Source organism: Oncorhynchus nerka, linkage group LG20 (genome assembly GCF_034236695.1).
Source record: "Oncorhynchus nerka isolate Pitt River linkage group LG20, Oner_Uvic_2.0, whole genome shotgun sequence".
Classification (NCBI taxonomy): domain Eukaryota; kingdom Metazoa; phylum Chordata; class Actinopteri; order Salmoniformes; family Salmonidae; genus Oncorhynchus; species Oncorhynchus nerka.
In genome coordinates, this window is record NC_088415.1 from 74,491,784 (window position 1) to 74,516,226 (window position 24,443).

Here is a 24,443-nt window from a genome sequence, read left to right on the forward strand (position 1 = left end):
AGAGCATTTAACACAAAATCTGGGGAGGGGCCAGCTGAGTATGAGACTGTATCATTTGCAAATAAATGGATGAGAGAGCTTCTTACTGCCTGAGCTATGTTGTTGATGTAAATTGAGAAGAGTGTGGGGCCTAGGTTTGAGCCTTGGGGTACTCCCTTGGTGACAGGCAGTGGCTGCGACAGCACTCTTTGAGAGAGAAAGTTAGCAAACCAGGCCAAAGACCCCTCAGAGACACCAATACTCCTTAGCTGGCCCAAAAGAATGGAATGGTCTACCGTATCAAAAGCTTTGTCCAAGTCAATAAAAATAGCATCACAACATTGCTTGGAATCAAGGGCAATGGGGACATCATTGAGGACCTTTAGTTATCCAGAGTCTTACCTTTGCCTCGATTTATCAGTCTCGTCCAGGTCATCATGGCATTTGTAGTTCTTTATGATAGCCACATTAGCTATTAGGTAAATACAGGTGACTCTATTGATAAAAGTAACCTTGTCCTAGAGAGAGATCTAGTTATTAAAACGTCACATCAGGGTAAGCTTACAAGAAACACAGCCCTTATTTTAAGTGTTTCTAAAATCCCCTATGGGAAAAATTAATGGTTCCTTTCCTTGTTTGACTGATATGACCAATGTTCCCTCTAAACTGCTTGTGTGAAAGTCAGAACATGAGGATTTATGGTTAGAAATAATAATAATGATGATGATGTTGTTGGGGTTACATTGAAATGCTATTGAAATTCAGTACTGTTGGATTCCGGCTCATACAGGTGTTTATGGAAATTATATAGTAGATATAATAACAAAAAGAGCAGTGAAAAATAATTTTGTGGATATAAAGGTGTAATATTCATATGTGTAAAAATACTGGATAAATTTTCCCGCCATATCATATTGATCACCCAAATGGTAAGGTCATCGGCAGTTTGATCCTGGTTGGCGATACGTGAACATGCCAGTTATAGCTAGCTAATAAAGAGCTACGTTCAGAAATATCCTGTAGTACTGCATTTGATTATTTTGTACAAAGTGTGCAAAACAAGACAAAAGGTGTAGTTGGGTAGAGGGGAAATTAAAACATTGATTTGTAAAAATGGGTTAGGTTGCTGGCAGAGACAATGGGATGAAAGTAGTAAGGGCAGAAATGTGTTATATAGTACAAAGAAATCTGTACGGGAGATAGTGTCATGTCATGGGAACAGAAGGGAGGATGTTGTGTAGGATGTGATTAGGGCATACCGGATTTAATTCATATTTGAAATTAATAGGTTAACATGGTACTGGAATGTGTAATGGATGAGTGGTAGAGGAAACGGTTGAACATGCATTATTATTTTGTGATGATTTGATAGGGTCTGAGATGTTGGACGGAAAGCCACATCGAATTTAGGCCTACATTGAACACCACACATTGGTTGATACTGTATGCTGAATGATAGAACTGCTATTTCCATTTTAAAATGTTATGTGATGCATTTTCTTCATTGTTTTTTTTATCCTAGGCCCCTCTGGTAGGCCTACATTATGATCAGTTAGCCACAGTAGCCTGATTGGCCACTGTTAGAACAGTAAATTAAAACGGGTACAGTAAACGCTCGCCGGAAATTGCACAGCAATTTCACAAGGTTCAAGACCTGACATTTGCTCATGTTAGAGGGAACATTTGATTATGACTCGTACTGTGGGGCTCTATTGTTAGGGCGGAGAAACGTGTATCTTGTCAGTATATCCATAATCTTTGCTGTTGCCATTTGGCAGCTGTTGCCTTGTAGCTTTAGCTACCTGAGTAGCAAATGTTAGCATGTTCGCTAGCTAACTTGGTTGCTCAAATGGTGAGTATTGTTTATGCCATTTTAATATTTCACTTGGTGTGTTAGGAAACTCGGCAACAGTTTTCCAGTCAACGCCTGACTTGCATTCATTTGTCGTTGTAGCGTGAGCTAGCAAACAGGTTAGCTGGCCAACTAACTTCCGTTAGCTAGCTAATTGAGTTTATAATGAGAATCTGGCATGTTCGCTTACTCGTGTAAAAGTATTCATGTTTTCGTGTAGCGTTAACGTCAGTTTGCTTGTTAGCTAGCTAGGTATGGTTTAAATGCTAGTTAGCTAAAACCAGTGCCTGGCCCTAATGTGTGTTTTTTATGTGCTTCCTTCTGTCTATAGTCAGAATAAACACAAATCAACGGCACCGCTGACTGGACATTCTATTTTCTGTTTAATTAACAACGCAAGAGTTACGAAGTACGACCACATGTCTCTCGCTAAAACATGATTTTGTGTTCAGTGGTTGCTTGACAACAGAAATTAAAGAGACAGTGGGTCATTGCTACATTTTGTCAATGAGATGATCAGAGGAAATTACAACAGCATACGTAGATGGTTTAGTTACAGTCATGCTAGCTACCTAGCTAACGTTACCTAGCTGCTACTGTACGATAACGTAGCCAGTTAGCTACCAGTAGCGCCCAAATGTTTACAATTCAAGACCTTTCTTGCAAACGTCAACATCATCTCTATTTGAACCATTTCACAGAAACATTGAAGTGTCTGTTTACTAGCTAGATAACGTTATACTGTGTGTACGTTGCTAGTACAGTTGAGCTGTATTTATACATTTGACATTTTGTCACTGTCTTTTTCAGTGAGTCTGTATTATAAATGGAGATGGATGATGAACTTGAGAAATTCATCCAGCAACAGAAGGACAGAGTGGCAGAGGATAAAGCCAGCTTGGAACAGGATCCACCTTACCTTGAAATAAGGGTGTGTTTCAATGCTCCTTTTACTGTGGTGCTAGAATACTGAAAATGTTGGACTTGGACATGAGTGCAATGCATGCTACTTTATGTGTTTGGTGACAGCTGAACAAATTATTGCAATTTTCTGACCTGTGACGTATTTACTGATCAACAGACAAAAGACTACAAGGCCCATGACCCCACATTCACAAATATCCGAATATTTAAGTCAGCCACAGAACAAGGGAAGGGTACAGTATAGATTTGAAGTTATAAACCTAATTTGTAAGCACTTTGTGGTAGATCTAAATCCTGGCTGTTGGGAGGCCTTATTTCATGTATGCCATCCTGTTTTTCAGAGGAGAATTGTTGTCTAAGTTTACCTTTGGGTGAAGACTATGAGAGGAAGAAACAGAAGTTACAGCAAGAGCTCCGTCTGGACTACAGACGCTACGTGGCTCAGGTAATAATATTACCAATGCCAAAAGTTATATAGTTTTTACTACTTTGTAACCTGTCAGCATCCATGCATGGGCCACAAGATTTACTGGAATGTTGTGGATGCAAGGAGTCAGTGCAGTTATCTTCCAAATATTTTTCTACCAAATATGTATCTTTTTTTTTTACAATCTCTGATATGGGCTGATTTGGCCAATTTTGTTCCTTAATTATAGAAAAAACATCTCAATGCTGCAGAACCAGAACCATCCCTTCCCATTGGTGAGAGGAGAGCTGCGAAGGTAACCTAGACAGTTCTGCATATAGCCTATTTTATACCATGCTCAGTCAACTGAAGCCGCTTAGAATTCATTGAGAGAGAAAGAACTTTAGACGTCAGGTCATCTTAAACATGTCTTAAGAGAACGTGCTCAACTCTATCTTCTGCAAGTAAAACGTGTGCTTGGAACGAAAAGTCGATAATTTTTAAGCTGTCCTTTCCCCCTCATACACACAGGAGCAGCTTGCTTCTCTCAGAGCTCCTCCAGAAATACCTGTTGTCCACTGCAGCCCCCGACCCCCGGTGCACCCCAAGCAGGCCCCCTCCATGAGAGATGCAGCCACGCTGACAGAAGGAAGGAGGGGACTGCACAGGGGAGGACGCTGCCTAGTGGAGGGCAGGAGGATGGAGGGCCTGTGGCGTGAGGATGAGCTGCTGCTTCCCAGAGAGAGGGCCAGGTTGGTGAGAGTGGACTTTGACTCTGAGGCAGACCTCACAGAGGAAGAGCTGGATCTGATGATGAGAAGGAGACCAAGGCAGATGAGGCTAGAGAGAGAAGAGAGGACGTGGCAAAGAAGACACTACAAAACAGACTTAAGGTATTTAAAAAAAAAAAAACACTTCCTATGTGATTCAAATAAAATATTTTTGGACATAAGGTCAAAACAAATCAATATTTATTGGTCGCGTACCCAGATTTGCAGATTTTATCACCTGTGCAGCGAAATGCTTATGTTTTCTAGCTCCAACAGAGCAGTAATACCTAGCAATACACAACTAATCCAAAACGTTTAAATAAATTAAATCATATCAGAGCAAGCAATGTCAGAGACCAGAATATAAATACAGTACCTTCATAAAGTATTCACACACTTGACTTTCTTAATTGTGTGGTTACAAAGTTGGATTAAAATGGATTTAATTGTCTTTTTTTTGGTCAAAAATCAACACAAAATACTTCAATGTCAAAGTGGAAGAAAAATTAACTTTTTATTTATTAATAGAAATAAAACATATGTTATTCGATAATTATTCAACCCAGAGTCCATACATCTTAGAATCACCTTTGGCATTGATTACAGCTGTGAGTCTTTCTGGGCAAGTCTCTTAAGTGCTTTGCAAACCTGGATTGCACAATAATTAAAATTCTTCAAGCTCTGTCAAGTTGGTTGTTGATTATTGCAAGACAGCCATAGAACTTCAAGTGATTTAAATCAAAACTGTAACTAGGCCACTAAGGAACATTCAATGTTGTCTTGGTAAGTAACTCCAGTGTATAATTGGCCTTGTGTTTTAGGTTATTGTCCTGATGAAAGTGGATTTGTCTCCCAGTGTCTGTTGGAAAGCAGACTGAACCAGGTTTTCCTCTAGGACTTCACCTGTGCTTAGCTCTTTTTTCTTTTTATCCCCCAAAAAACTCCCTTGCCGATGAAGAGCATACCCATAACATGATGCAGCCACCACCATGTTTTAAAATATGAAGGGTTGCACTCAGTGATGTGTTCTATTGGAAGTGCCCCAAACATAATGCTTTGTATTCAGGACATAAAGTTAATTTCTTTGCCACATTTTTTGCAGTTTTAGTGCCTTATTGCAAACAAGATGCATGTTTTGGAATATTTGTATTCTGTATAGGCTTCCTTCTTTTCACTCTGTTATTTAGGTCAGTATTGCATAACTACAATGTTGTTGATCCATACTCAGTTATCTCCTATCACAGCCATTTAACTCTGTAACTGGTTTAAAATCACCATTGGCCTCATGGTGAAATCCCTGAGTGGTTTCCTTCCTCTCCGTTAACTGAGTTAGGAAAAACACACTTATCTTTGTAGTGACTTGGTTGTATGGATACACCATCCAAAGTGTAATTAAGAACTTCACTATGGTCAAAGGGATTTTCAATGTGATATTTTTAATGTATTTTTATCTACCAATACGTGCCCATCTTTGCAAGGCATTGGAAAACCTCCCTGGTCGTTGTGGTTGAATCTGTGCTTGAGATGCACTGTTTGACTGAGGGACCTTACAATTACCTGTATGTGGGGATTACAGAGATGGGGCAGTCATTCAAAATCATGTTAAACACCATTATTGCACAGAGTTAGTCCATGCAACTTATCAGACTTGTTAAAGCAAATTTTTACTCCTGAATTTATTTACGCTTGTCATAAAAGGGGTTGAATACTTATTGACTTGACATTTCAGATTTTCATTAATCTATAAACATTTCTAAAAAACCTAATTCCATAATGGAGGTGTCATAATACCCTTAAAACCTTGCAGTCAAACAGAGAACTGGTTCCAATAGTTTTTCCACCATTAATTTTTCCCATAAGGAATTTTAGAAACACTTAAAATAAGGGCTGTGTTTCATGTAGGCTTACCCTACCCTTTTGATGACAATATAAATCTCTCGGACAAGGTGACTTTTATCAATATATTGATAAATCACCAATGGTGACTTTTAGATAGTATATGAATAGAAGAGGTGTGTACAGCAGTAGTTGTATAGGATGAGACATGACTAGAATACAGTATATAGATAAAGTGGATAAAACCGTATGTGAACAGTCATTGAACACTGGTCACTTTAATATGTACATACAGCAGCAGTCTCTAAGGTGCAGTGTAGAGTACTGGGTGGTAGCTGGTTAGTAACAGTGACTAAGGTTCAGGGCAGGGTACTGGGCGGAGGCCAGCTAGTGGTGACTGTTTAACAGTCTGATGGCCTGGAGATAGTAGCTGTTCATCAGTCTCTCTGTCCCAGCTTTGATGCACTTGCACCGTCTCCACCTCCTAGATGGTAGCGGGGTGAACGGGGCTGGGGTCCTTGATGATCTTCTTGGCCTTCCTATGACACCGGGTGCTGTAGATGTCCTGGAGGGCAGGAAGTGTGATTCGTTGGGCTGACCGCACCACCACCCTCTGGGTGGCCCTGTGGTTGTGGATGTTGCAATTGCCGTACCAGGCAGTGATACAGCACGACAGGATGCTCTCAATGGTGCTTCTGTAGAAGTTTGTGAGGGTCTTGGGGGCCAAGCCGAACCTCTTCAGCCTCCTGAGGTTGAAGAGGTGATGTGGCACCTTCTACACACTGTGTCAAGGGACCATTTCAGGTTGTCAGTGATGTGCACACCGAGGAACTCCACTGCAGCCCGCCGATGGGGATGTGCTCTCTGCTGTCTCCTGTAGTCCACATTCAGCTCCTGTTTGTTGACATTGAGGGAGAGGTTATTTTCCTGGCACCACTCAGCCAGGGCTCTCATCTCCTCTCTGAAGGCTGTCTCGTTGTTGTTGTTAATCAGGTCTACCACTATTGTGTCGTCAACAAACTTGATGATTGATTTGGAGACGTGCGTGGCCACGCAGTCATGAGTTAACAGGGAGTACAGGAGAGGGCTGAGCACGCTCCCACTTGGGGTCAGCCCGTCAGGAAATCCCGGTCCCAGTTGCATAGGGTCGGGGTTCAGACCCAGGGTCCTGAGCTTAGTGATGAGCTTGGAGCGCACTATGGTGTTGAAGGCTGAGCTGTAGTCAATGAAAAGCATTCTTACATTAGGTATTTCTCTTGTCCAGGTGGGATAAGGCAGTGTTTTGGACGCTGTCTGGGCCGGCAGCCATGCGAGGGTTAACACGCTTAAATGACCACGGCAAAGGAGAGCAGACAGTTCTCGTGAGCAGCGGGGGCCCGTGTCAGCGGCTCAATGTTTTCCTCCAAGCGGGCGAAGAAGGTGTTTAGCTTGTCTGGGAGCGAGGCGTCAGTGTCTTCCACGTGGTTAGCTTTCCATTTTATAATTCGTGATTGTCTGGAGCCCCTTCCACGTATATCTCGTGTCTGAGCCGTTGAATTGCGAATCCACTTTGTCCCTGTACTGTCGATTTGCCTCTTGATTTACGGAGGTCATAGGCAGTCTGTTTGTACACGTACATGTTCCTAGTCACGGTGCCATTGTCGTGCAATTCTTGTCATGTGTAATTACAAATATACCGTTTTTTCTTACCTGAACAGCAAACAAAGAAAAAGGCACAAATATACAATATGAAATAATATTAAAACAAATTACATTTTATCCTCTCCCTCCACCCATTCCCTGTTGGCCCAACTTGTTAATGATGTTACACTTACCTTTAATGGTTTCAGTTTTTAGCTATGTAATTGGTTAACTATTCCTACTGACATGGTATTTGCAGTATGTTTTTATGTCTATGTTTTGAAAAAGTATTGTTCATTGTCTTCCTCTTTTTTGCCCAGGGACATATCAAGGCTCAGGGACAGAGGTGCTGAACTGCCTGACTACACAGAGAGTAGTCAATATGCAGACAGGAAGGAGACTAACGGGTCTGTTGTTCCTGATGAGGATTATTTGGAGGCAAGCCGGGGGACATCCTCTCCAACCCCCAAACCCAAGTACGTCAAGTTGTACTAAATCACTATAACTATAATTTTGATAACTTTAACTTCCAAAGGATTGTGCTAAAACCAATTTGGACAAGTGAACATGATTGGACTGCCATGTCTCTCTTTTTGTTATGGATTTTATAATGCAGTGCGTTTTCTCTATGTAAATGTATGTAAACAGTAGACAAAATATCAACTTTAATCTGGATAAAACAAATTTTTTGGTTTCAATTTTAAGGACATTGGATGGAAAAGGACAGATGAAAGGTCTGATGTCACACTGTAGCTGGATCATGGCTTGTTGATTTAGATTCCGCTCGTACAATCCGTATTAAATCCCAAGCCGGCCTGAAATCAGACAAACCAATAGTGGATCTTAAGCATTTTGTTACCCTCTGCACTCAAAACTTCACTCACACAATTCAACCACTCGCTCACTAAACAAACATTGAAGAATACCGAGAGACAATCGTCTGTGAGGTATGATGAGTGTACTGTGAGTGCTGATTGACGTCCTATCTGCCAGGCTGCAGGTACCAGCAGGGATGAGACCCAGTGGAAGATCCAGATCCTCTACCAAGAAGGACGAGGTTGAATTCGTTACCGGGCTTATGATTGGTAAGACCCACTCTGTTCTGAAGTTCATTACTAAGATTAACTACTGTGTTTTTTTTGGGGACGAATTGAACATTTGGTGATATTCCTCAAATGTGGTGACATGGCATGTCTGACAGGGGCTACAGATGCAGCTGCTGCCTTGCAGGGAAGGAAGGAGAGGTACAGGCATGAGCTGCAGGAGCAGATAGCTGAACAGCAAAGGAATAAAAAGAGGTGGGTGTCAATATCTGCGTTTGATCCTGCTGTCCAATGAAGAACAAACCCTTACATTTTCCATCTTAGTGAGATGGGCTACATTTTAGCAGCTTTGTAGTCTGAGGTAGATTTGATTATAAGGCTGCCTTTACACAGGCAACCCAATTCTAATATTTTGACAAATCAGATCTTTTGCCAATAATTATTGAAATATTGAAATGGTATGGGCGACGAGAAAAACATTTTAAGGCCAAATGGAAAATAATGCAGGCACTAGGGATGGGGTTGTGAGCATGCCTGTCTGGGCAGATGAGATGAAGTCATTGGGTGGCAGGGTAGCCTAGTGGTTAGAGCGTTGGACTAGTAACCGAAAGGTTGCAAGATAAAATCCCCGAGCTGACAAGGTAAAACAATCTGTCGTTCTGCCCCTGAAAAAGGCAGTTAACCCACTGTTCCTAGGCCGTCATTGAAAATGTTGTTCTTAACTGACTTGCCTAGTTAAAGGTAAAATAAGTTGTTTGTGTGCATCTGTAAGTTGTTGTTCATATATGGAGTAAAATAAGATTCAAAATTATCAGAATTGGGCTGCCTGTGTAAACGCAGCTTAAACAAATCTACCTCCGACCACAATGCTGCTAAAATGCGTCTATGTACATCATGTAGCCCATCGCACAAGATAGACAATAAGGTTTTCAAACACAGATATGGATACCTCATATGAGCTGTGTGTTATGTCCTTTGTCGTATTAGGGAGAAGGATTTAGAGCTCAGAGTTGCTGTGACAGGGACAACTGACCCAGAGGAAAAGGCAGATCGGATCAAACAGTTTGGAGCAGTGAATAGTGATGACCATGCCAGAAAGAGAAAAGACAGCTGGTACCCACCAGGCCAAGCTGTGGACCTACCAGGGGATGAGTTGAATGAGAGACCCAGTGAGGAAAACAGAGAGAGGCTTCCCCCTGAGCAGCCCTGCGTGGCCTTCCAGTCCCCCCTGCTGGACTACAGCCACACCCTGGGCCTCAACAGTGGAGGCACCTCCCCTTATAGCCAGGCCATTCACAGGAGCATGGACACTCCCAGGTAAAACAAAAAAAAGATTGTCACATAACATTACACTGGAAAGGTAGAGTGAAATGTTGTTTTACAGGGTCAGCCATAGTAGTATGGCATCTCTGCAGCAAATTAGGGTTAAGTGCCTTGCTCAAAGCCAGATCGACAAATGTTTCACCTTGTCAGGTATTCGAACCAGCAACCTTTCACTTACTGTCCCAATGCTCAAACCACTAGGCTACCTGCCACCTAGGTTGCTATGACAGTAATCCTGGCCTGAGTCCTAAATGGCACCCGGGCTCCAGTCAAAAGTGGTGCACTATATAGGAAAAAGGGTGCCATTTTGAATAGACCAGGTGTGTTTTCAATCTGATAAATTCACTACATTCTTTTTTTGTCTGACAATTTAACATTGCCGTATGATTTTGAGTTTCAGGATGGCAGGTTTCCTTCCTCATCCACCATCCACATTGGCAGACGCATATAGAAGTCCCTATGATGAGGCCCATCTCTACTATGGTGCAAGGAACCCACTGGACCCTAACCTGGCCATCTGTATGCACCACCTACCTACCAGTCTATTATATATAAAATTTTATTTGTCACATGCCGAATACAACAGTGAAGTACTTACAAGCCCTTAACCAACAATGCATTTAAGAAAAATACAAAAAAAATATATATAAAAGTAACAAATAATTAAAGAGCAGCAGTAAAATAACAAAAGCGAGGCTATATACAGGGGGTACCAGTACAGAGTCAATGTGCGGGGGCACCGGTGTCGAGGTAATTGAGCTGTACATGTAGGTAGAGTTAGTGACGATGGATAGATAATAAACAGAATAGCAGCAGTGTAAAAGAGGGGGGGTTAATGCAAATAGTGTTGGTAGTCATTTGATTAGATGTTCAGGAGTCTTATGGCTTGGGGGTAGAAGCTGTTTAGAAGCCTCTTGAACCTAGACTTGGCGCTCCGGTACCGCTTGCCGTGCGGTAGCAGAGAGAACAGTCTATGACTAGGGTGGCTTGAGTCTTTGACAATTTTTAGGGCCTTCCTCTGACATCGCCTGGTATACAGGTCCTGGATGGCAGGAAGCTTGGCTCCAGTGATGTACTGGGCCATACGCACTAGTGCCTTGCGGTTTGAGGTCGAGCAGTTGTGGTACCAGGCAATAATACAACCAGTATTGCGCTCGATGGTGCAGCTGTAGAACCTTTTGAGGATCTGAGGACCCATGCCAAATCTTTTTAGTCTCCTGAGGGAGAATAGGTTTTGTCGTGCCCTTTTCACGACTGTCTTGGTGTGCTTGGACCATGTTAGTTTGTTGGTGATGTGGACACCAAGGAACTTGAAGCTTTCAACCTGCTCCACTGCAGCCCCGTCGATGAGAATGGGGGCGTGCTCGGTCCTCCTTTTCCTGTAGTCCACAATCATCTCCTTTGTCTTGATCATGTTGAGGGAGAGGTTGTTGTCCTGGCACCAGACAGCCAGGTCGCTGACCTCACTATAGGCTGTCTCGTCGCTGTTGGTGATCAGTCCTACCACTGTTGTCATCGGAAAACTTAACGATGGTGTTGGAGTCGTGCCTTGGCATGCAGTCATGAGTGAACAGGGAGTACAGGAGGGGACTGAGCACACACCCGAGGAGCCCCCGTGTTGAGGATCAGCGTGGTGGATGTGTTGTTACCTACCCTTTCCACCTGGGGGTGACCGGTCAGGAAGTCCAGAATCCAGTTGCAGAGGGAGGTGTTTAGTTCCAGGGTCCTTAGCTTAGTCTATATTAACACATGAAAAGAGTTCCATGTTACAATACACTTACAAAAAAATGAATGGATGTTTGCTGGAGTGAAAACAATTTACTATGTCCCTATGTCCATACTAGCATACTATTTAGTATGCATAACCAATGCATCACTTCATACTAAGTAGTGTGCACATTTCATTTTGGCATATAATACATGTGTTCTCTGATCCAGCATAATGAGTGTTCTGTGTTTCTATGTTAGATGGTCAGATCCCGCTGACAGGAGGGGTGCAGCCCATGTCCTACCTCAGCCTTCCTCCTGCAGGGCCTCACCCCAGCCAGATGGGTCAACACAGCCCTCACAGCCATTACAATGGGAGCAGCCATCCAGAGCCCCCTCCACAGTATGTGTTGTACCAATCTCATCCTTTCTCTTCCCTTCAACACCTAGGCTACATTCTGATTATCTACCGTTCTCCTGAAGTGTGCACTTGTACACTCCCCCTCATTGATTGAAAAGGAATGGACTGCTGTGAGGAATATGGGGAAGTGAACGAGTGCCCACTTCTAGAGAAGGTTAGAGAATCGGGACTCTCTCTTCAACACCTACAATGAGTGTATCCCCTATTCACCAGTTGGGGGCACCTCCTCTAAAGGAACAAACAGAGCTGTTCCCCCTATCGATGGCTAGTGTTCTGTTATGAGATGGTCATGCCCACTGGCCATCTGGACAGACAGGAGTGGTGACTCCCTGCTGAGTCACTGCTGCAGTCAGCACTGGTCTGGACAGCTCTGAGCTGTCTCGCTCTCTCGCCTCCTAGTGGCTGTATGATGATATTTTTCACAGTGATACATTGATATTCATTACTTAAGGCATGAAAAGTGACAAACCACATCAATTGTGTCTCCTGTTTCCCATACCTTTTTGCATAGTATTGAACATTTCAAATTGATCTGCTTTTTATAGTAATGAACAGAAGGAATACATGAGTGAATTAACATTGTCTCTTGTTCAGCAGACCTGCCAGTGATGCTGCTACCATGGGTTCAGGGATTGGAGTATTCCCTGCAGAGCAGGTCAAGCCATCTAAAGAGAGTGTGTTACGTTACAAGGAGGCACTAAGACAACAGGTACATTGAGAATGTGATTGTGGAAGTCAGCAGAATCTTTCGTCTCCATGCGTTTTGTCACAGAGTGTGCTATTTCGGCAGGGAGACCCCAGGAAAGGGAGGAGTCAGATTTTTTGCCAGGTAACAGATGAGTTGTAGCTTGATATAGAATATTACAAGTGTTATAAAAAGTATTTAACTGAATATGTTTAGACATTCCAACAGCAATATACCATTTGACTCCAGCCTCTTCCATTGCCCTCTGTGACTGGTGATGATTCGTTATGCGTTATGAATAGACAAATATCTTATTTGGTAGTCTGATCAGTGTTCCGTCCTAACCTGACTACAGATCCAGGAGAGACGAGAGCGGCGGAGGCTGGACAGGGAGGAGACAGATCGCTACGAGGCCAAGCTGGAGGCAGACATGAAGAACCACGACCCCTGGGGTAGAGGAGGAGGAGGAGCCCCTCTCAGAGACAGCGGGGGCAACCTCATCAGTATGTTCCTGTGGTGGAATTATTGTAATCAAAAGGAAAGACTTAGATTTTTTTCAAAACAATCCAACTGTATTATTTAATTAGTGCAGTAATGGAGCTGGTCGGTAACCACCCCTGGAGGTGATCACTGAGAACTCAACCTGCTGGTTTGAGCCACAGCATTTTATAGCAAAGTCCAACCTCCTTCAGTCTACATGACACACAACAGAAATATGGAGTGACAGTATCTGCTGGAAAGACTCTTCGTGTGGAGACCAGGGTCTGGCCCCCCAACTCCATACTGGAGCCATCTCCCCCGGGTACCTTATAGAACAGAAACATTTACTCATGCTCTGGAATGCGGTATCACCCAGAGGTCCATCCTCGGTAGAACACACACAGATGAGCATTCTAACAACCCCTTATTCTGTTGCATAAAATGACCATTTGATGCAATAACAACATTATAACAATCTTGTAATTTCCACCATGTCCCGGTTATTTCCCTTCCTCCACACTATGGTCCACATATTCTCTAAACTTTGTTTCAGTTCATATGTTTTGGAGACTGATAGCAGAGAAAGGCCATTGTGTAATGTTTTTTAATCTTTGTAAAGGATATTGCTAATCATAATCGTGTGAATTGTGTTACTAGCCGATCTGCACCAGATGCACAAGCATAATGAAGAGGCCTACATCAACCCTGAGACATGGCAGAAGAGTGCAAGAGCCACCGTGGCAGTGCCCCGAGAGGACACTAGACCTCCCTCCACCCACAGAGTCTCAGGTAGATACAGTGGTTTTCATATTGATGTGATTCTATGGACCGAGAGGAAATATGCGTCCCACAAGGTACCCTATTCCCTTCATAGTGCACTACTTTTGACCAAAGCCCTATGGGCCCGAGTCTAGGCTGCCATTTGGGAAACAACCCAAAGTGGTAGTGGCACCCTCAGTAATCTTGGTTAATCCAGAACTAAAGTCTTGTGTAATTGGTCAGATGCTCGATGCATGTTAAGAGAGAGAGGGCGAGAATCGGAACCGGAATGAAGAGCTCCACCCTCTCTGCAAGTTACGAGCAAGTCTATTAGCCCTCTGCTTCGGAAAGTCAACAGATGCTAACACCTGTGAAATCGTGATTTGTCCAAATAACCAGTGGCGAAAAACCTAAGCACCGGAACTAATGCTGCTCATCATGTCTCGCATCCCGTTTGTATCATGACAGACCTACGGTATCATTTATGTTTACGTAGTCCGTCCATGAGCGATTACAGCTTCACCATCCTGTCCAACTCATTGTCATGTTCAGCTACTATGTTGTTTTGTCTGGTGGGTTTCTCTACACAGGTTTTGCTCAGGCCCCTTCGTTTGCCAAAGGCAGTATTTTTGGGAACATGCCCACACCACAGCAGCTCCATGAACAGGAAAAGTACAAGGCTTACCTCAAACAACAGGTACTGGATGTTACATATCAGTACTGTGATGGCTAGAGTAGCGTTTTCATATTATCACCAGACATAAACCTTCCCCTAAACTTGATCAGAAGTCACATTTAAAAAAAAAAAGCTTATTCCTGAGCTTAAACTCAATGTTGTACTGATGCGCATTGATGATTTGGTTAACCATACACTCAGCTTTGATATCTGATTAGATACACGCATACAGACTGTCTCACTGATGACCCTGGTTGTCTGTCCTGCTGCCTAAGATTGAGGAGAAGCGGAGGAAGGAAGCGGAGGAGCGAGAGTGCCAGAGGCTGCAGGAGGAGAAGGAGGAGAAGAGGCTGGCTGAGCAGAGGGAGCGCATCCAGAGAGAGTATGAAGAAGAACAGGACAGGAAGAAACGCAAGGAGATGGAGGTCAGTATTAACTGGACCAGGGCTTGGGTTCACTAAGGGAGCTGTAGCATTAGATTACACTGCGATACTCATCTACTACTACAAGTAACATGTCTATCACCTGAATGCTATCGTTTGACATGAGTCATTCAGTTCAGCAAATCTTTATTGTAATTCACTCAGGGGACTGAGCAGTTTGTTTTTTTCAGCAAAAAGCCAAGAATGATGAGCTGATCCGTCTGGCTGAGGAGCGAAAGAAAGAGGTGGAGAGGACGAAGAAAGAGGCAGAGGAGAAGGAGAACTCTGCCCTGAGGAAGCAGGATGAGAAGGAGAGATGGGCACGCCTACAGGAGGTGAGCTCGATGGAAGGCTCTGTTTGATCCTCTGAGCATTGAGAGGAGGTTTACTGTTCAGACATTAAGCCTAGTCCTGGATTAAAAAGCATGCTCAATGAACAATCTCTATTGAAAGTGCTTTTTAGTCAGGAAGCAGGCCCTGAGAGATTCATATGAGATAAGTGAGGACATTCATGTGGTTGTCTGTCTGAAGGTACCAAGGGAGCCCTCTCCCCCCATTCCCACCCTCCAAAAGAGGCATCAGGCTCGCCAGTACAGCCCCAGACCTCCGTCCATGGACAGCCATCGCGTTACTACTGTCCCCCTGTCTGTGAGTGACTTCCAGAGCACACAGCATGTCCTCTTCCACACCACCATGGAGAGAAATAGTTTGACTGAGGAAGTATCAGTGGAGCACAACGACTGGATCTTGTCTTCCTCCCTCTCTTCCCCCTGTAGGAGCGCTCTCTGTCAGGCTTCCAGTCCCCCCCAGTCCCAGCTCGCAGGAACCAGCTGAGAGCCGCCGGTAACAATGCCTCACACTATAATACAGTACACAGCAGGTAGAAACTCAATTTTCTCTCAACGTCTGTGATGCTGACGTGTGTGTCTGTGCCAGAGGACCAGCGGGGTGTGATCAGCGAGCTGTCCGAGCTGCGTAGACAGCTGCGTAGCGAGCAGAAACGACTGGAGGGCCAGCTACTGCAGTCAGAGTGGGAGGAGCTGGACTCTCCTATGAGTGACAGGTAAGACTGGTGTGGTGATGCCCTCCACTGTTGGTCGTGTGTAGTGCTGTGAGTTAGTGATGCATGGTTTGACTCATAACCCACAGTCCCCACAGTTATATCCATGGGACTGACAGGTGTAGACTAAATATTGTGTAGATGAAGGGTGGGTGGGTTGAAAACAGAAAACAATACCTTAAATCAATAAATGTATAGTTCTTGTGCAATTTATATCCGGAGAGCTTTAGGGCCTAACTGTACACGTGCCAAATAGCCTACACACCAATCGCCAAAAGCTTTTGGGAACGCTAAAAAAAAGTTAACATCAATCCTGGAGGCAAAAAGAACAATGTCGGAGTTTAATTCAATAAGAGAAAAGCTGTGAAATGCAGAGTTGAAAATAAATAAGAAGGGAGGGTCAGAAAAGTAATGTTTGAGAAACAGTCACAAGACTGGGACAGTAGCCTACTGTTCAGATGGGTTAAATGGAAACTGAAATCTGGACACTGACTGTAGGTCTATAACCTCTCACATAGCCTTAATATTAGTGCATGTAGAATTAAGCATTTCTTGCAGTAAAGTTCTACACCAAATTAAGGCAACATTTTGACTCCGGAACAGCAGTGGAGAAATTATTAATCTTTCAGCATCTTGAGAGAATAAGAATGCTCTGTTAGATACTGTCTGTAGACATGCTGTCTTTATCAGCATCATAAAAGCGAATAGTGCAAGCCGAACTGACATTTTATCAGAAACATGTTGGGTCGTTTCCCCAGATTTCTATTTACTTAACCAGTCAAACTGATGTCATATGGAAATTCTGCACAGAAAATCATTCCATTTTTTTGTTGAGTTAGTGCACTTTCTCCCCGTTCCGTAAATGTCTGTCATCCGCGAAATAATAACTTTTTTTTACTGAGTTACATATGGAAATTTGTCAATTTAAATAAATTAATTGGACCCTAATCTATGGATTTCACATGACTGGGAATACAGATACAGTATGCATCTGTTGGTCACAGATACAGTGCCTTGCAAAAGTATTCAGCCCCCTTGGCATTTTTCCTATTTTGTTGCATTACAACCTGTAATTTTAAATGGATTTTTGGTTGGATTTCATGTAATCGACATAAACAAAATAGTGCAAATTGGTGAAGTGAAATTTAAAAATTACTTGTTTCAAAAAAATTATAAATGAAAAACAGAAATGTGGTGCGTGCATATGTATTCACCACCGTTGCTATGAAGACCCTAAATAAGATCTGGTGCAACCAATTACATTCAGAATTCACATAATTAGTTAAATAAAGTCCACCTGTGTGCAATCTAAGTGTCATATGATCTCAGTAAAAATACACCTGTTCTGAAAGGCCCCAGAGTCTGCAACACCACTAGGCAAGGGGCACCATCAATCAAGTGGCACCATGAAGACCAAGGAGCTCTCCAAATAGGTCAGGGACAAAGTTGTGGAGAAGTACAGATCAGGGTTGGGTTATAAAAAAATATCTGCAACATTGAACATTCCACAGAGCACCATTAAATCCATTATTAAAAAAATAGAAATAATATGGCACCACAACAAACCTGCCAAGAGTGGGCTGCCCACCAAAACTCGGATCAGGCAAGGAGGGCATTAATCAGAGGCAACAAAGAGACCAAAGATAGCCCTGAAGGAGCTGCAAAGCTCCACAGCATCTGTCCATAGGACCACTTTAAGCCTTACACTCCACAGAGCTGGGCTTTACGGAAGAGTAGTCAGAAAAAAGCCATTGCTTAAATAAAAAATTTGCAAACACATTTGGTGTTCGCCAAAAGGCATGTGGCAGACTCCCCAAAAATATGGAAGAAGGTACTCTGGTCAAATGTGACTAAAATTGAGCTTTTTGGCCATCAAGGGAAACGCTATGTCTGGCGCAAACCCAACATCTCTCATCACCTTAGAACACCATCCCCACAGTGAAGCATGGGGGTGGCAGCATCATGCTGTGGGGCAGAATGGCAGGGAGGGACTGGGAAACTGGTCAGAATTGAAGGAATGATAGACGGCGCTAAATACAGGGATATTCTTGAGGGAAACCTGTTTCAGTCTTCCAGAGATTTGAGACTGGGACGGAGGTTCACCTTCCAGCAGGACAATGACCCTAAGCATATGGCTAAAGCAACACTCAAGTGGTTTAAGGGGAAACATTTAAATGTCCAATTGAGAGTCTGTGCTATGACCGCCATTTTTTATTAATTCAAAAATGTTTGTGGGCCAAAAAAAAAAAAAAAAACCTTTTGTCGACCCCTGGTCTAGGCTATATGTTAGCCCCAGTGCGGTGTGTACACGCTGAACGATGTGACTGTGTGCTGGTGTCCAGGCACAGGGACAGGGAGCAGCCCCAGGTGGATGTGTTTGACATGGCCAGACTGCGGCTGCAGGCCCCCGTCAGGAGACCCTCCTCCAGGAACACAGAGCCCAAAAACCTGCACAGGATCCACGACTCGCTGCAGTTCAGATACAGAGGTAAAGATATACAGTGACTGTTTGAATAATTGGCCTGTCCCAAATGGCACCCTATTCCTATGTCAGGGGTTGTCAAAGTGGGGTCTGTGGCCAGATCTCAAAATATATATAATTTTTTATTTTTTTTAAGTATCCTCAGTGCTCTACCAATTATACATTTTAACACTTTGTATTCCACAAAATGTTTTGTGGTGTAATTTAAAGCTAGAATCCTTAGTTGCTACATCCATTTTCGGTATGAAAATAATATGATAAACAGTTGAAGTCGGAAGTTCACATACACTTAGGTTGGAGTCATTAAAACTTGTTTTTCAACCACTCCACAAATTTTTTGTTAACAAACTATAGTTTTGGTAAGTTAGTTAGGACGTCTACTTTGTGCATGACAAGTAATTTTTCAGACAGATTATTTCATTTATAATTCACTACTTATAATTCACTGTATCACAATTCCAGGGGGTCAGAGGTTTACATACACTAAGTTGACTGTGCCTTTTAAACAGCTTGGAAAATTCCAGAAAATTATGTCATGGCTTTAGAAGCTTCTCATAGGCTAATTGACATCAATTGGAGGTGTACCTGTGGATGTATTTCAAGGCCTAGCTTCAAACTCAGTGCCTCTTTGCTTGACGTCATGGGAAGTTTGGTTCATCCCTGAGAGCAATTTCCAAACGCCTGAAGGTACCACGTTCATCTTGTGACGACCCTCCAACTCTCTTTGCTCTTGTTTTCCTTAATAGGATGTCGGTGGGTGGAGCCGGGAGGGCCGTCAGCGAAATGGGACACACCTGGGCTCGGGTGTGTCCCAGGATAAATGCACCTCTTCCCCATTCATTGAGGAGACTTTCTCCATGCAGACACAGATTTTGGAAGTGGCGGCAATTTTCAACACCCCTCATTATCACATTTATGCACGCAACCACTCACTTACACTACTGACTACACACACCATTGTTAATTATATTTAGATTTACTTTAGTTAAATAAATATATTTTGTTATTCCTTATCTCCACGTTGTCTCCTTGTTTGTTACGCACTTTGAGCCGGTTCGTGACAATCTGTACAAACTATAGTACGCAAGTATAAACACCATGGGACCATGCAGCCGCCATACCGGTCAGGAAGGAGACGCGTTCTGTCTCCTCAAGATGAATGTACTTTGGTACGAAAATTGCAAATCAATCCCAGAACAACAGCAAAGGACCTTCTGAAGATGCTGGAGGAAACAGGTACAAAAGTATCTATATCCACAGTAAAACGAGTCCTATATTGGCATAACCTGAAAGGCTTCTTCAGTAAGGAAGAAGCCACTGCTCCAAAACCGCCATAAAAAGCCAGACTACGGTTTGCAACTGCACATGGAGACAAAGGTCATACTTTTTGGAGAAATGTCCTCTGGTTTGATGAAACAATAATAGAACTGTTTGGCCATAATGACCATCGTTGTTTGGAGAAAAAAAGAGGGAGGCTTGCAAGCCGAAGAACACCATCCCAACCGTGAAGCACAGGGGTGGCAGCATCATGTTGTGGGGGTGCTTTGCTGCAGGAGGAACTGGTGTACTTCACAAAATAGATGGCATTATGAGGAAAGAAGATTATGTGGATATATTGAAGTAACATCTCAAGACATCAGTCAGGAAGTTAAAGCTTGGTCGCAAATGGGTCTTGCAAATGGACAATGACCCCAAGCATACTTCCAAAGTTGTGGAAAATGGCTTAAGGACAACAAAGTCAAGGTATTGGAGTGGCCATCACAAAGCCCTGACCTCAATCCTATAGAACATTTGTGGGCAGAACTGAAGTGTGTGCGAGCAAGGAGGCCTACAAACCTGACTCAGTTACACCAGCTCTGTCAGGCGGAATGGGCCAAAATTCACCCAACTTATTGTGGGAAGCTTGTGGAAGGCTACCTGAAACAGTTGACCCAAGTTAAACAATTTAAAAGCAATGCTACCAAATACTAATTGAGTGTATGTAAACTTCTGACCCACTGGCAATGTGATGAAAGAAATAAAAGCTGAAATAAATCATTCTCTCTACTATTATTCTGACATTTCACATTCTTAGAATAAAGTGGTGATCCTAACTGACCTAAGACAGGGAATTTTTACTATGATTAAATGTGAGGAATTGTGAAAAACTGAGTTTAAATGTATTTGGCTAAGGTGTATGTAAACTTCCGACTTCAACTGTGCGTGTGTGTGTGTGTATATATATATATACATTGATTCTTGAAGAATATATATTTTATAAATGCCTCAGGAGCTTGGTTTAATTGTTGTATCCCATCGAATCCAAAATATGAGCTTGTTTTACATCCCCTGTTTGTAAATAAATGTAAACAAACACCGTATAGCCTCAAAACATTAAAACTATACATTTGTTATTATGGATTGTCCTTGCATCCATAGCTCTGTCTATGAATTTGAGAATGGTTACATTTCTCCAGGCCCATCCCTCAGCTTTTTTACCAAAACAGAGTCATGTAGAATTGCAGGAAATTAGCAACATTTTTTTTCCTATGCCAAGAGTTGGGCCTTTAAAATGTTTCTTCCCAGGGCCCGAGACTTGGTTCATCTGGCCATGCATTGCCAAAGTCGTGGTCAAATGATTTGTTTTCTATTTAAATCTCACTCGAGTTATGAGGGGTCCCTGTTGAATTTGCTATCACTAAAGGGGTCCCCGGCCCAAAACATTTGAGAACCCATGCCCTATGTAGTGGTCTACTCTTGACCAGTGCCCATAGGGTCAGGTTAAAAGTAACGCACTGTATGGAATGGAGTGCCATGTGGAATGTAATCCAGGCCATTGATTGTTAAGTCTTAAAAGGGCAATTTTGACACTTCAACCTTCTATTCATAATTTCCAGCACGAAACCACGTGTAAAAACAGCGCATTTCTATGATCTGTGGTTAAGAAAAAGTATTGTCACATCACAAGGTAGGATTAAAAGTGATTTTCAAAACTTTAAAACCTGAGTTTCCAATCCCAGGAGGATATTTTATTGCTCCCCACAGCACTGCAAATCTTAGTGTTTGAACATCACTGTTTTTAAAATGTAACTTTTGATGTCATTGGATATTTTTATCTGAATTTTTTTTTCTACAAAATGTAGAAATATGCTGTTTTCACATGTTTACACTGGTATTGTGCTGGAGATAATGAAAATGAGGTTGAAAAGTGGTGGATTTGCCCTTTAACAGCACACTATGCTCATAAAACAAATGCAGCAACTAAGGCTGTGTCTGCACTCGTTTTCCTGTTCCCTTTTTAGTGCACTACTTTTGACCCGGGTGATCAGGATTGTCATGCGTGTATTGAGTGGAGAAGCCTTGTTTGTACTGCAGATGTTGACTCCAGAGAGGTGGAAGGCCATGGTTACTGTGAGCACCCTAGCGACAGGGATGGACATAGTGTGGACATCCAGAGACAGGCAGACTACAGGGAGGAGCTACGCAGGATCAACAACAGCCTGAGGAGGAAACCTGCCGCCGGTCAGTAACACACACTCTCAATATCAAACTCCACTCGCTGACTACAGACTCAATATCAACCTAACTGCTTAAATACTCATTGCTCACCTCTGTTCACTGCTTTATCACTAACATGAGGATATTTACAGGTGGAGTACTTGCACTTTAAGGGCTTGGAAATCATTTGTCTTTCTATTTTGCAGATTATTTTCACTTGTCACCACCCCAGCAACAAAACCATTATTTGGTGAGTTTCTACTTGCCAGTTTGTTTAGCTATTGCCCTGAACCACAGAGTGGTCTCTTTGCTGTACAGTACATGCTTGTCTGTGTGTGACACAATGCCTGTACACTCTTCTCCCCAGAGGAATGCAGTGGGTGATCCTATGAGAGGTTCCCTGTTGGAGTCTGACAGTCTGAGGTTCCCTGTTGGTAAAGCCTCTGGTGGTTCACTACTATCATGTGTAGTATGGGATTGAGCGCCTTGAGAATCACACAACTAAATCTGCGTCCCAAATGGCACCGTGTTCCCTAAATAATGTGCTACTTTTGACCAGAGCCCTATGGGAGAGGCCGATGGGACCTGGTCAAAAGTAGTACACAATAGGGAGCCATTTGGGATGTACACCAGTTGTTGTAAGGGAAGGAGTGTCTTGAGAAGCACACCACTAACTATTTACCTGTGGTTTGCCCCAAGATCCCATGGGTGAAGCCTTTCCAGTGTCCCCCCCACCTGTACAGAAGCCCCAGCTCTCAGCCAGGGAGAGGAGGAGGCTAGCCAAGAGGGCAGACCTGCACAATGTAAGAACCCTCTATAACTCAAAGTTCAGTCTCTAATATGTGGGACAGTATTCTCCAAGCATCAGAGTAAGAGGGCTGATCTAGGATCAGGTCCCCTTTGTCCTTGTAATCTTTTTCGTCATGATCTAAAAGGCAAAATGGTTTCTAAATCGGCACTGAGACACTTGATACATACAACCCCTGACCCATACATCATGAATATATCCTCACTTCTTAAATAGAGGCCAGTGGCAGCTCTCCATTGAAAATGCTATATTCCTCTACCATCATTATACCTTGTGCTCTGGCTTGTTTAGGAGCGGGGGAGCTCCAGAGAGCCTGTTGGCCATCCAGAGAACTACTCCCGCCAGTCAGAGGCCAGTCTCAACACACAGCAGCATGGTAGAGAGCGTAACCACCATAGGACCAAGAGGCTGCTGGCTATGAGCCGCCATGGCCTCAGAAGAGGTGGGTGTTGTATAAAGATTAAACTGAGGCTGTCAGTGCCCCAATGGAACAATGTCAGCCATCTTACCTGGGAGATCTGTCTATGAATCATTGTTAGGTTGATGATATCTGTTTACGGTCTCTCTCTTCCAGCAGACCTGTCTGGTGATGAAGATATGTCTCCGCAGGTTTCCCCTCGCACCCCACACACTCAGGGCTCCGTGGATACGGTTGCCACGGAGCCGTGGATGAGGCCAGGCACCTCAGAGACGCTGAAGCGCTTAATGACTGGTCAGACCCCCTGCAGGGAGAGGCTGGCCAGCAGAGAGTCTACCGTGCAGGACTGGGAAGGCCCCTCTACCTACCATGGCTAATCTAACCATCTCCGCTCTAACACGGTCACTCAAAGCACTTTGGTCCCGTACACACTCAGGTTGTACAACTGATGCACAACGCTTAACATGTGTTATACCTGATTTTCTGTGGAAAAATAGCCACACAATGGTGGTGTAAACATTTCTGTGAAGAAACTGTTGTGTAAAATATTGATTTTTGCGTTGTACAACCTGAGTGTGTAGGGGACCTACGTTTGTACACTGCCCTCACTTGGCTTGATGCATCCACATCAGTCGTCATGCTGACAGGATCTCCTCAGCAGAGAAGGATTGTCTGCTTTAGCTTCTAGATCGATGTGTCTACTAACTTAACCCTTTACTTTTGCAGTGCTTGACTTGTGTATCATGGTCTACCTCAAAATACCTCTTGCAATGCAGAATTATGAGCTTCTTATGAAAAATGCATAGATTGTACTTTCATGGACCTGTAATGAAAAATATGCAGATTGTCTCAGAATGGTTAGTAAGTACAAGGAGGAACTCCATTCCTATAAGGACACTATGCAGGCATTGTCTCCAGTGAAGCACTATTAAAGTTGATTAGTTAAATCAGGTGTGTAAGAGGTGGGCTGGAACAAAAGCCTGCAGCCTCAGCTGCCATCCTCCAAAAGAACAGTGTGCTAGGGTTGCCTTAGGACTTAATTCTGTATCGCTGATTGAGCTGACATGCATCGGTTACTGTAAATGCTGTCGCTGAACTTCTGCAATACGGATTGAATAGAGCTCTTAGTCTTTGAAACAGTTCAGGACATCTTTCTATAGTAATAGCACCACATTTGTAATGTAAATTGTTAAAATGGCATTTTTTATGTACCGTGTGTAAAATGTTTGGCCAAGATGTGACCTCATTTTCAACTTAATAGAATAAACTATATTTTAAATAAGGAAGTTTTGTAC

General features: G+C 43.1%; 1 protein-coding gene across 11 annotated transcripts; it reads left to right on the forward strand.

The window, feature by feature from the left end:
• The first annotated feature begins 1,317 nt into the window (after positions 1-1,317).
• LOC115103127 (centrosome and spindle pole-associated protein 1-like) lies at positions 1,318-24,434 on the forward strand. Of its 11 annotated transcripts, none has more exons than XM_029623788.2 (29): positions 1,318-1,831; positions 2,642-2,762; positions 2,913-2,988; positions 3,097-3,200; positions 3,412-3,477; positions 3,693-4,054; positions 7,708-7,863; positions 8,381-8,472; positions 8,589-8,685; positions 9,418-9,747; positions 10,148-10,272; positions 11,722-11,863; positions 12,476-12,590; positions 12,672-12,710; positions 12,922-13,069; positions 13,704-13,835; positions 14,396-14,502; positions 14,757-14,906; positions 15,095-15,238; positions 15,435-15,551; positions 15,680-15,746; positions 15,840-15,966; positions 18,306-18,451; positions 21,800-21,946; positions 22,129-22,172; positions 22,290-22,368; positions 22,622-22,725; positions 23,022-23,172; positions 23,308-24,434. In XM_029623788.2, exons 2-29 carry the CDS (start codon positions 2,658-2,660, stop codon positions 23,523-23,525), a joined length of 3,690 nt encoding a protein of 1,229 aa, XP_029479648.1. In that variant the 5' UTR covers positions 1,318-1,831; positions 2,642-2,657; the 3' UTR covers positions 23,526-24,434. The 11 variants fall into 11 exon arrangements, with proteins under 11 accessions (XP_029479648.1, XP_029479649.1, XP_029479653.1 ...); XM_029623789.2 differs by having other exon boundaries at positions 10,154-10,272; positions 23,305-24,434; XM_029623786.2 differs by having other exon boundaries at positions 1,319-1,831; positions 23,305-24,434.
• Positions 24,435-24,443: the final 9 nt, after the last annotated feature.